The sequence below is a fragment of the Rattus norvegicus genome, chromosome 3, assembly GCF_036323735.1.
Source record: "Rattus norvegicus strain BN/NHsdMcwi chromosome 3, GRCr8, whole genome shotgun sequence".
In the NCBI taxonomy this organism is placed as follows: domain Eukaryota; kingdom Metazoa; phylum Chordata; class Mammalia; order Rodentia; family Muridae; genus Rattus; species Rattus norvegicus.
The window spans coordinates 167,869,971-167,882,740 of NC_086021.1; the positions used below are offsets into that span (position 1 = coordinate 167,869,971).

The following is a 12,770-nucleotide window of genomic DNA, read 5'->3' on the forward strand; positions in this document are numbered from 1 at the left end:
TCGCTCTCCCGCTGCCCGGGCGAAGGCTGTTCGCGGGCCACGCCCCTTGAGCCCGGAGGGACTCGCTCGTGTCGAGAGGGGCGGAGTCTTCTTCGTGACCTTTCACCCCAGCATGGCTGCGCCCTTGGGACCAGTGAAATTCTGGAAACCCGGTAAGGCACGGCAGGGAACCTGAGTAGATGCGGCGACGTGACTTTCGGCTTGGGGACCCGCCCTTTGGCCTGACCCGGGAGGGCTGGGCACCACTCCTCTGCGCGCGTGGATGCTGCAGCCCATGGTGGTCCAGAGGAAGTCAAGGCCTCCCTAACCTGGGCGGCAACTCTGGGTGACCTTGTTCGAGTTTCTCAGCCTCCTCCGCACCTCTTGAGATGTAGAGTCCTGAGGCGGCCCATGTGTGTTTTGCTGATGCCCTGGGGCTGCATTGGGGTTCGCCAGGCGGTGCAACTCAATGGCTTAGAAGCTTGGGTCAGAGTGCCCGGGTTCAAGCCCGCCCCTTTACCTTGCAGCCATAGATGGAGGACCTTGAGCTTCTGCGTTCATCCCTCTGAGCATTGCTCCCCTCACCTGGGAAGTGGGCAGAATACGAACACCTGTCCTGTGGGCGTTGAGTCAGGAGTATGTGGTCGAACTTAACAGCTCATAAAAGAGAAAATGCATTCCAGTGTTTTAGGGTAGGTTTGCCCACTCTGAATGTTTACCACAAAGTGAACGCCCTCCCTCCTGTTGGCTGTTACTCTTCTTGTCTTGTAGGCTAACAAGTCACCATCACAAAATCCTTTGTCTTTGCATTTTCTCAGGTCAGGTTCTTGTTGAATTATACATACCAGACCGTGCTCCATGTAGGATGTTTCCTTTTGTCTGTGTCTTTCTTATAAAACCAAACCAAAACAAAACAGAAGACTGTTTCTTAACTGGTAGCAGCCTCTGCCCTTACTTTTTCTTTCTTTCTTTTTTTTTTTTTCGGAGCTGGGGACCGAACCCAGGGCCTTGCACTTCCTAGGCAAGTGCTCTACCACTGAGCTAAATCCCCAACCCCTGCCCTTACTTTTTCTTACATATTTTCCATTTTTCCTCCATCTGCACTCCAGAAGATATAGATGAATACATTATATTGTGATTAAGATCGTTTGAGACAGAAAAGGCAACAAGGGACAGCTTTTAATGGATGTTTTACGTGGCCCCTGGAATTCTGACCATGTGCCTGTTAGAGAAATAAACTCACGGAAGTGACACATAATTCTTTTTTTAAAAAAAATATGACCTGGGTATGGTAATCCGTGGCTGTAATGCCAACACTTGGAGGCAGAGGCAGGAAGTGAGTTTGAGCCAAGTCTGGTCTACATTCCAGGACAACCAGGGCCACAAAGACATACCCTGTCTCCTTTGTTTGCTTGGTGACAATTTCATTAGTCAGCATTTCCAGGCATCAACCGATTGTCCACCCATTTACTTAATCAAGTGTTTATCAGCATACCAAAGAGTTAAGTCCTATAGAGGCTTAGATAAGTTGTCAAAACTCAGGTCAGGGTACTTTTTTGGTTAAAGAACCTGGAACTACTCTACAAGTCTGTCCCATTGTTTAGTTCATCTTGTATATTGAGAGTCCACTTCTGTAGTCAGTTGGGTTATGAACACGTCCTGGGGCTCAGCTCTGGAGATGTAGACTCTGAAGTTACATGTCCATGAGAAGAAATGCTAAGCAAAGCAGAAGGGGTGCTGATAGGGAAGATGGCCGCAAGTACCAGACTGCAGTGCCTTCCCTGCCTACCACTTACTAACTTGGTGACTTGCTGGGGCACATAAATGCTCCAAGTCTCTGTTCCCCTCTCGGTAACTTGTCATAATAGGATTGCTGTGAGGATTAAATGAAACAATGCACAAAACACCTGTGGCACTAGATACACAGTTATTATAATTATATAAAAGCAGAGAGGAGGGAGGGGAAGCTCGGCGTGGCGAATTGACTGCGTCGCAGAGATGGTAATGGTTTTGGAGTGAACACTAAGGGGCGAAGAAAGTTCGTTATGGTTTGTTTATGGTGAGGTGGGGAATGGCTCTCAAGGGTTTGTTTCTTAAGGATGTCCCCCAACCCCCAATAATGGAGTACTGTGATGGTATTACATGTCAGTATATTTTGGTGTGTGGCAGGAGATGGTGCTGGAAAGGTAGGAAGGGACTTCATCATGAAATGTCTTTCAAGAGTTAAAAGAATTTGAGCTTCTGGCCCAGTGAGGTGGCCCAGAGGCAAAGATGCTTTCTGTGAGAGCCTTATGACACTAGCTTGATCACTGTAACTCATGTAAGGGTGGATGGAGCGGCTCTACAAAGTTGTCCTTTGACCTTCACACGTGTGCATGTTCTCTCTCTCTCTCTCTCTCTCTCTCTTACACACACACACACATACACACACACACACACACACACACACTTACTTTAAGTAAATTAAAAAAAAAAAAAGGGCTTCCTGCTTTAACCCTGGCAATGATATGTTAAGAAGGCTACTCTTAAGAGAAGTTACTACTAAAATGCAGGATGGATGTCGAGCCTCAATTATAGCATGGGAGCTGACAGAGAGCCTATTAGATACTTGAGCAGTAAAGAGAGGAGAAGGTAGAGACAGTGATAATCTTGCATTCTGGATAGGGTGACTGTCTAGTTAAGCAGGGTCTGGATTGGGTGATGGCTTAGGTAAATGAGTTTCAAATTTTGCTGTCTTGTTGAATCACTTGGAAAATTAAAAAAAAAATTCAGCCCTTTTGTTATTATTGTCAAGAAATCAGGAACTAGGTAGCAGTATTTTTAAACATTTCAGGGGCTTCTGGCATGCAGCAAAGTTGGGGACCCACTGGCCCAGGTATACGGTTTTCATTCACTGATATTTGAGTAGCTTTGGTGGGTTCTGAGCCCTGGGAAATCACTTTCACTTACAGCATCTTATCAGCTAGTAACAACATCTCTTTGATGAATGATATTCTCACATATGAGCAAAAAGTTCCAGATACGAAGTGAGTTGTGGGAAATGCAGGTCAGGGAGGTGGTTGGAGCTGAGTGTAAGGTCAGATCTTGGAATCAGGGGCATGTTCTATAGGCCCAAAGTCACAGGCTCTGATAACTATAGGGCCTTTTAGACAAACTGAATAAGGGGAGGTGTGTAATGGACTAATACGTGGTGGATTGAAGGGTTGTATTGGGGACATGTGTGCACTGTACAGATGTACATCCGAACTTGCACATACTGAACCACACTCCACCTGATTGTTATCGAAGGGTTCAGAGTTGGAATTTTTTTCTTCTTTAAAAAAAAGACAGGGTCTTCCTCTTAGCTTAGGCAGGCTCTAATCCTGTGATCCTCCTGCATTAGGCTTCTGAGTAGCTGGGATTACAGACCCTTGGCAAAACGTAGCTCTGAAATGGGAAATTTTTAGTTGATGTTTTAAATGCAGTATTTTTCTGAGTGTAGTGGTACACGCCTGTATTTCCAACACTTGGAAGGCTGAGGCGGGAGGATTGAAAGCTCAAGGTTAGCCTGAGCTTTGTAGTGAGTTTCAGGCTATCCTGAACTACACAGCAAGACCCTGTCTAATAAAACCAAACTGACAAGAAACATCTCCCCATTACAAGCCAACAAGAAAAACCATTTAAAATTGTTTAGTCATGGTGTAAACGGAGAGCTTAAATTTCTCGTTTGTGACCTCTAACTGACCTTGTGTGATCTGCCTGAAGTTTTCCCAAAAAGAAGGCTCACTTTATTCCCTGGCACCCATGGGTGGTCAGAAGGGCCCGTCCATTTTGTTTTCTTACTCAGTATTTAATGGTGACTGTCCTTGTGCCTTGCAAAAGCTTTATTGGCTGCTTGAGGATTTTTTCCCCCTACTTGATTCATGGTAAGAATTGTGCTGTATGGCTGGGGAGATGGTTCAGTGGTCAGAGCATTTGCTGTTCTTGCAGAGAACCCCAAGTTTAGTTCCCAGCACCCAGGCCCAGTGGTTCACAACTGCTTATGACTTTAGCTCTAGGATATCCAACACCCTGGAAGGGGTTCTGAATTGGGTGCTGTTGTCAGCCTTGTTTTACAGATGGGGGAATGAAAGCATTAATGGTTTTCGAAAATTGCAAACATGCTACTTCCTTAAGCATGCCACACACTCCCAATTTAAAAGCTGCCATAAACAGAGTGGGCTGCGGGGTGTGTAGGCAGCCTGGGGTTCCGTTCGGCTGAATGGAGTCTTTTGTAAAGAGAAGAAAAGCTCGTGTATCTGTTCAGCAGCTGTCCTTGTAAAAGTTCCTAACAGCTGTAGGTTAGAGACAAGAGAGGCCCCGGGAGGGCTGTGACCAGTGTGTGGGAGGATGCAGAACTCACAGGAAGTGTTCAGATACTCCAGATACAATGGCATGGTTTAAATGTTTTGAGAAGAGGGGTGTTCTGAACAAAAACAGGGCAGAAGAGGATACAGTGTTCTCTGCCGCGGTTTGAATTGGGAAGTGGGATGGAGCAGTGGAAACAGGAGGACTCAGTTTGGGTTGGGAAGTGGGATGGAGCAGTGGAAACAGGAGGCCATGAGACCTGCTTTCCAGCCCAGGCTTTGGTCCAGGCTCTGCTCTGTCTCTTCTCTGGCTGGAGAGAGATTAGCATTTGGCAGATGTAGCAGTGCCCCACTTACCTGCTTGTTGGCAGCTGTGTTCCTGGACGTTCCTGGAATAGGGCTGGAGATGAACTGCTGAGCCTTGAACTTGCTTTGAGGAGTCTGCAGACCCAGCATCTTCTGTTCAGATGAATCATACTCTTGCTTTTTTCTTGGCAGAAGTTCATGCAGACCTTTAATTCCAGCAGTTGAGAGGCAGAGGCAGTTGAATCTCTCTCTGAGTTTGAGGCCAGCCTGGTCTACAGAGTGAGCTGTCTAGGACAGCCAGAACTGCACAGAGAAACCCTGTCTAAAAAAAAAAAAAAAAAAAAAAAAAAAACAAACAAAACCCACAAGATTTATTTTTATGTTATATTTTGAGTGGTTGCCTGCATGTGTGTATGTGTACTGTCTTAGTTAGGGTTTTACTGCTGTGAACAGAAGCTATGACCAAGGCAAGTCTTATAAAGGACATTTAGTTGGGGCTGGCTTACAGGTTCAGAGGTTCACTCAGTCCAGTATCATCAAGGCAGGAGCATGGCAGCAACCAGGCAGGAATGGTACAGGAGGAGCCGAGAGTTCTACATCTTCATCTGAAGGCTGCTGGTGGAAGACTAACTTCCAGGCAGCTAGGGTGAGGGTCTTACGCCCACGCCCACAGTGACACACCTACTCCAACAAGGCCACACCTTCTAATAGTGCCATTCCCTGGGCCAAGCATAAACAAATCATCATGTGCACTATGCATGTGCTTAGTCCTCATGGAGCCAGAAGAGGCTGTTAGACCCTCTGGAACTGGAGTTAATGGACAGTTGGTTGTGAGTCACCTTGTGTGTACTAGGAACGGAACCCAGGAGAAGCAACTGCTTTTAACCACTGAGCTATGTCTCTCCAGTCCATTTCTACCTTTCAACTTAGTTTCTTAGAGTATTATTTTTATGTGTGTGGATTTTGACTGCATGTTAATCTGTGCACCACGTGTACCATCTGGTGTCAGATCCCATGGAACTGGAGTTACAGATGGTTGTGAGCCATCTTGTGGGTACTGGGAGCTAAACCTGGTTCCTCTGTAAGAGGAGCAAGTGCTCTTTACCACTGAGCCATCTTGCCAGTCCTATCTCAACCTGGTTCTGTCCTTGGATCACAGAGACAAGTTGGCACGAGAAGAAGGAAAAGCTGATCATATGGGACCCATACTTCTCCATGGGATCAGCCTTCTTGATTTGTCATTGTTCTGAGCAAGATGCTGTGGCTGTCTGTGGATTAATCCACCCTGCCATGTTTCTTGGACTGCCATTTCCCTTGTATCTACCCTAGTTGTGGGCAGTTGCATCAGGGTAGGCCTTGCTTCTAAGGCGGATGGGAGTCCCCCATGGTCCAATATAAAGAGCCTCCACTGCTGTACACAGCCCACACCGAGAGCTCCAAGTCCTACTTCCTGGCAGTTACCTGTCATTCTTGTTATATCATGTTACTGGGAGGCAGCCCGTGAGAGGCAATGAATCCGTGAGGGTCAGTCTGCATCTGTGCTGCCCGGGGCTGGTTTCTAGTGCTCAGAGCAGTGCTTGCCCTGAAGCATTTGCAGTCTGTCTTGTAAGTGGGTGCTTGGATGGCTGGCAGTCAGCTGCGGGCTGAACTCTGCCAGCAACAGCCTGTGGAGAAACTACCCCTCGGCCTCAAGGTTCCGGACTTATCAAGAGATACAGAGGTGAGCCGGGGGGGGGGGGGGGGAGGAGGTGGCAGCCTAAGCTCCTGGTTCCTGTTCTCGCTGAGTCTTGCTGTCTGGTCCACAGGCTTTGTCCGTGACAGATTCCCATTAGGCTTCTTTCACTCCGTTCAGAATTTGGTAGGGCCCAGTTCTAGATGGCCCAGTAGGACCGCCCTGTCCTTTTTTCTAGACTCTGCACTGGAGCTTGTGGGGATGGCTCTTTTGTGTTCTGTCAGGCACCTCCCTCTGTTTTTTTAAACTTTTAAAACTCCAAAGTTTTAAAAATTTGAAGTCAAAAGCATTGTTTCCTTTGTATAGCTGTCTTTGAAAATGTGTAACTTTCACATACTCTTTTCTGTTTAACACACCAGAATCTGAAGAAAATTTTTCTGCTGCAGGTACAGAAGGGCCAGGTGTCAGCATCTCCGAAGAGAGACAAAGTGTCACTGAGAACTCTGGGACAACCGTCATTTACAATCCCTACGCTGCCCTTTCCATAGAGCAGCAGCGGCAGAAGCTGCCCGTGTTCAAGGTACAGCGTGTCTGTGGCCCCCACCATGAGCCTGCCACAGAAGGAACAGGACTGTCACTGAATGGTTTTACAAGTTTAGTGTTACCAGAGCCCTTCCCCATTTGTGTGTACCTGTGCGTGCGTGCGTGCGTGTGTTGGGAGAGGGAGAGAGAGCGAGAAAGGAAGGGAGAGAACACACATCCTTTAAGACTGGAAAGTCCTGAAGACTTTTTTTTTAGAGCTTGCATATTAGGAAATGGGAAAGATCAGGAAGGCATTTCTTTTTTCCTTTCGTTGCTTTCTATTATGAACAATTTCCAATGCAGAAGACAACACAGTAACACAGTGAACTTCTAAGTCAACATGTTATCGACATATGGCCAACTTTTGCTTTCGTTTCAAAGATGTATTTAGCAGAGTTGATTGGTAATTTCAGAGTCTGTCTTTGGAAGAGATCGTTTGGTACTCTTAATCCTTAATGAAACAGTGTTGGGATTTCCTGGGGTTACCAGACGCTCCGTTTTCTGAGTACAGTTGAGATGGCGAATGCTCAGCTCCATAGGGGTCAGTGCATGAACTCGAGAACCTTTCCGTTCTCCCCGAAGTCCTTCAGCACCACGGACAGTGCTGATGGAGCTGTTGGCAGCTTCACATGGGTGGTCCCCTTGCAGTCAGAAAGTAGGCTTACCGGTGGCTAAATGGTGTTGGAGCATTTGAGGTTTGAATTTTGCCTCCCTGCGGTGTCTCTGGGATGACTTGTGGTGTGGACGGCAGCGTGCACACTGGTCATTTGGTTGTTGTTCGTTTGTTTTTCCTTTTTTTAAATTTGTGCTGCTGAGGATTTAATCCAAGATGTGCCATCAAGTGTTCAAGCCCCGAGCTGTGTCATATCCCTAGCACCTCTTTTATTTATTTTTATTTTGAGACAGGGTCTTGCCAAATTGCTTAGGGTGGCCTTGAACTCACTGTGTAGTCCAGGCTAGCTTTGAGCTTGTGATCTTCTTGCCTCGGTCTCCTGAGTTGCTATGGTACCAGCCCCACTAAAATTTGGGTTGCTGGGGTTGGGGATTTAGCTCAGTGGTAGAGCGCTTGCCTAGCAAGCACAAGGCCCTGGGTTCTGTCCCCAGCTCCGAAAAAAAGAAGGAAAAAAAAAAAAGACTTGGGTTCCTTTCACTCAGACACTGCTGGGAACACCCTTCTACGAATGTGTTCTTTTTCTACATAGATGTGGGACAGCAGCCTTCTTAATTCATATGTGACTGGGATATATGGGTGGGACCCTCAGGACATGAGATGACCACTTCCTCACCACTGAAAGGCACCATATTTGAGTCATGATGAGGTATCCAGACTCTGGAGCGGACTTCAGGGTTCCTCCCTGTTTCACCAGTCACGTGCTGGGTGACCTTGCTTCACTATTGTAAGCTTGTATTTCCTTATCTGTGATATGGGCTAATAGCACCTGCCTTGTAGGATTGCTATGAGGCCTGGATGAGGTCACCTGTGTGGTGTTTATAAGGTGCCCGACTCGAACTACCCAAGTACAAGGAAGTGTCTGTTTACTGAGTCTGTAGTCGTTGACCTTTCTGTACTGTCTGTCATTTTCTAACTGTATAGGTGAGATGAAACCTAAATAAAAACAAGTTGCGCCCTCTCGAGAAGTAAAGGGATCTAAGGTATACATTACTGATGGAAAGCAAGCAGAGCCCGAGCGCTGTCGGAGTCTTGAAAAATGTTAAAGGTGGATGTAGATGGGGAGGAGGGCAGTGTTGCGCTCTCACCTCTCCTCCTGTTCAGACCAAATGTAAAGGTAGCTTTAGGAAGTTTGTGGTGGAGCCTAGCCAGGCATGGCAAGATCCTGGCCCTGATCCCAGCCTCGCCGCAGCCACAGTGGCCAGAAGTTGACTGAAGCAGCACCAGTCTTTTCCTGGCCCGTTTCCAAGGCAGCCTCCCCCTGACTTCCCTCTGAAGCTGTTCCCTCTGGGGTATGGACACTACTGTGAATGGTGTCCATGCCTGCCAGCCCCCATGTCTGACATTTACTCCTGTCCTCACAAGGCCTGGTGACAGTGCCTCCTTGTCTCTCCCGGTCTCCATGCCAGCTGTCTCCTTGTCATGTCTGGCTATCTTAGGCTAAAGCACGTGAAGCTTCCGGTGCAGACATCCCGTGTGTCCTGTCTGGTTTTCTACAAATGCAGCATCCCTGGAGCCTTAGGTCCAGTGCAGCCCCTCTCAACTCAGTGCCAAACCAGACCTGAACCAATGGCCTCCCAGTCAACTTCCCTCCATCAGTCCCTCCTGCCTTGGCCTCCAGTGTGGGGACTGTAGGTGTGTGCCACCACACCTGGACGCATTGGCTCCTCACAGGTCCTCTCCAACAGTGCATGCCACCTCCTTTCGAGTTTTTCCTTTCTTGTTATTTCTTTTCTTTTTGGTTTTTCGAGACAAGGTTTCTCTGTGTAGCCCTGGCCAACCTGGAACTCACATATAGACCAGGCTGCCTTCCAAACTCAGAAATCCACCTTCCCCTGCCTCCCAAGTGCTGGGATTAAAGGCCTGTGCCACCGCCACCACCTGGCTTAATTTTTTTCCTCTTCCCTCTCCTCCTTTTTGAATCGTATTTTATTTGTGTGTTCATTTGTATACATGCAGGTTCCTGTGTTCTGCCTGGCTCTACTCTTTAGAAACTTGGATGGTAGATCTAGGAACCTTCATTATTAACAAATGATTCGAGAAAACTTTCCTTCCTTTAAGATCTAAGGACTGCATATCTGCATCCAGGTATAACAAACTCAGGAGCCCTGAATAACCAGGACTTTATTTGCTAGATGGAAGCTGTCAGCATCCTAGCTCTTATCTCTAAGACACCTCCATGGTATGACAATAGAAGAGCTGAACTCTGATCAGAGAGGAAGCCTGAGGCAGGTTTCCTTCTGAATGAGGCATTGTGGAGCACCTCTGGAATCAGCCGTGAGTTCAGAAATGCTTTAACTAAGCAAATGGAACACTGGGACTTTCTGGGACTTTTTAGTAGTTAGGCCTGCTCCCACTAAATGGGAGTAGGAGACTCAGTTACCTGTTTTATTGTGAGCTTTGGTTTTGATATTTTCCATACTAAAAAATAAAACCTAATTTTAAATTAGGTAATGCATAAATGTTGTATAAAATCCAAAACTCTTTACATCCCTTTTCCCTCCTTGGATTCAGCACTGTTATCTCTAGGGTCCTGGGAAATGCTCAGCAGGAAGAAGTGCTTGCTGTATACACACAAGAACCTGAGTTTGGATCCCTGCATCTACAGGACAAACTGGGCATGGCCGTGCAGGGGTAGTAACTGAGGTGCCAATGCGGGACAGAGGCAGGAGGATGGCTGGGGCTTGCTGGCTGCCAGCCTTGTTCCATGTTCAGTGAGAGACCATGTCTCAAAGGAATAAGTACAGAGTGATGGAGCAGGACACCGGATACCCTTCTGCACATGTGTATATCCCCTCCCACACCCCACAAGTGCATACACCGTGCACACGTTCACACTAGCCTGTTCCTTGTTTCCTTAGTGTATCTTGTAGACATCTGGTCTTAAACAGTTATGAGTTGTTTCATTATCGAGAATGTTCATTTAACCCACACACATTTAGGCTGTTGGGTATTTTTTGGGTTTTTTGAGCCAGGGTCTCATAAAGCCCAGGCTGGCACTGAATTTGTGATGTAGCTGAAGATGACCTTTAGTATTCTCCTGTCTCTACTTTGTAAGTGCTGGGATTACAAGTGTACACACCCATGCTTGGTTTTTAAATATGTGTGTGTGTGTGTGTGTGTGTGTGTGTGTGTGCATGTGTGTGTGCATGTATTAATATTAATATTCCTGCAGCACTGCCACTTATGTTCTGGTATGTGAGTGTATTAGTGTCTGCAGTGTTACTTCTCATAGGTGAAAATCTTCAATTGGAGAGTTGAGAGTTCACATGTTCTACAAGTGTTCCATTCACATCTTGGCTCGTGCCGACACCATGGCCCCTGAGAGTCGGAACCACATTCTGATAGTTTTTCCCCTTATTATTTACTTTCTTCTAGAAACTGTGTATTTAAAAGTTTAAGTATGTTTTCTTGGTCTGTTGAGACAAACTACAGTTGATTATAATGTCATTTTATTCTCTCCCAGCTTAGGAACCACATTTTGTACTTGGTAGAAAACTATCAGACCGTGGTGATTGTTGGAGAAACGGGATGTGGGAAGAGCACCCAGGTCCCACAGGTGAGCGGGTGCTAATATTCTGCCAGGAGATTCCAGTCTGGGGCTCCGTAACTCGGGGGTAGGGGGCCTTTACTATCGTTGCTATGATCAAGGTCTCCCCAAGAACTACTCATCTCAGATATTTTTGTTAAACTTTTCAGCTTATCATTTTTTAATTAACAATAAAGTTAATGGTTGTTTTCAATTTGTTGTATTTCTAAAATAGGGAGTCTTCATGCTGAATCTGTCTCTTGGTTTTTCTATCAGATTTGGTATGCATGTAATTTCTAACATTACCAAGCCTGAGGTCTGTCACCTGTCAAACAGTTTGCCCAGTTATACCTCAGTATACTGTGTTGTTTCCTTTCTTGGTGACCTAGCACAGTGCAGGGTCACCTGGAGGGAGGGTTGTTTGGACGGTGGCATCAGCTGTGGGTCTACTTGCAGTACCTGGCAGAAGCTGGCTGGACAGCGGAAGGACGAGTGGTTGGAGTGACCCAGCCTCGCAGAGTAGCTGCTGTGACGGTAAGTTTCTCTTTGTATTGTAGATTGTGCCTGCCCTTTCTGTCTCCTCGATCAGTTCCTTCTTATTTCCTAAAATAATACCAAGTAGTAGAAGCCACTTCTTCAGAGTTGAGCTTAAGAAGAGCTATGATTAGAAATTTGCCTAATTGATAGCTGCTGTTATGAACCTTTTAGTGGTAAAGTGCTTAGGGAATAAAGGTTTATATTTGTTTAAAGCCCAGATCTGCCAGCAGAAGGGTTGTGGGCACTTGCAAGTGTCACTTCACATTTCTCTCCATGGTAAGGGGGCGTGGTTGGAGAAGCAGCTGCAGGCTGGACAGGAAGGCTCTTCTAAGTGTGGGGTTATGACTGTTTACGTGTACTAACTACAGCAAAAGGGAGAACCGAAGTGAGATAGTAAAATGGGGCAGCTCTGGACCTGGAGACACATTTCTCATCACAAGAGAATTTATTAAAGCTGGAAAACAGAAAAAACTGACAGAAAGCCTTCAGAATGATTTCACAGTGATTTTCCTCTCCTTTCCTCTTTTCTTTGTGAGACAGTCTCACGTAGCTGGAGCTAGCCTCCATCTTGAAGCAGTCCTTCTGCTTAGCCACCCCGGATACTAGACGTGGTGGTGCATGCCTTAAGTGTCAGCACTCAGGAGGCAGAGGCAGGTGGATTGCTATGAGTTTCAGCCTAGCCTGGTCTATATTGGCTAGTTCCAGACCAGCCAAGGATCCATAGTGACACCCTGTGTCAGAAACAACAACAACAGCAACAACAACAACAATCGCTATCAACAGAACACACAAATGTGAGCTTCTGTGCCTGGCCTATTTTTCAAGTGTGTGTTATGAGAGGAGGAGGCAGACTCTGACTCCCTTCCTTCATCAATACAGCACCATGATTTTCATTTAAAGACTTAAAATATTTAAAAAATTATGTTATTAAGATTTTATGTGTTATAAGTATTTTATGTGTATGGGTGTTTGCCTGAGCGTATGCCACTGTACTATGTTCCCTGCTCACAGAGGCCAGAAGCAGGCATCAGATCCCCTGGGACTGGACTTACAGATGTGGGTACTGAGAATTGAACCCAGGTCTTCTGCTTGAGGAGTCAGTGCTCTTAACCACTCTCTCTCCTGCCCCACATTCAGTAATTTTTTAAAAAAATCATGTTTGAGAATATT

The 12,770-nt window shown here is 46.4% G+C and overlaps 1 protein-coding gene across 8 annotated transcripts in view; it reads left to right on the forward strand.

Moving 5' to 3' along the window:
- Positions 1-12,770, forward strand: part of Dhx35 (DEAH-box helicase 35) — a 57,330-nt gene continuing 44,560 nt past the window's right edge. For 3 of the 8 annotated variants that reach the window (XR_352762.5, XR_005501942.2, XM_039105513.2), the window contains exons 1-4: positions 1-152; positions 6,729-6,862; positions 11,001-11,093; positions 11,520-11,597. Coding sequence is in view for 3 of the 8 variants with exons in the window: in XM_039105513.2 (XP_038961441.1) it covers positions 113-152; positions 6,729-6,862; positions 11,001-11,093; positions 11,520-11,597 (345 nt within the window). In the remaining 5 variants the exon portion in view is untranslated. Of the gene's footprint in view, positions 6,331-6,728; positions 6,863-11,000; positions 11,094-11,519; positions 11,598-12,770 lie in introns of all 8 variants that reach the window. The other 5 variants (NM_001415857.1, NM_001108601.2, XM_063284189.1 and 2 more) reach the window with 4 other exon arrangements.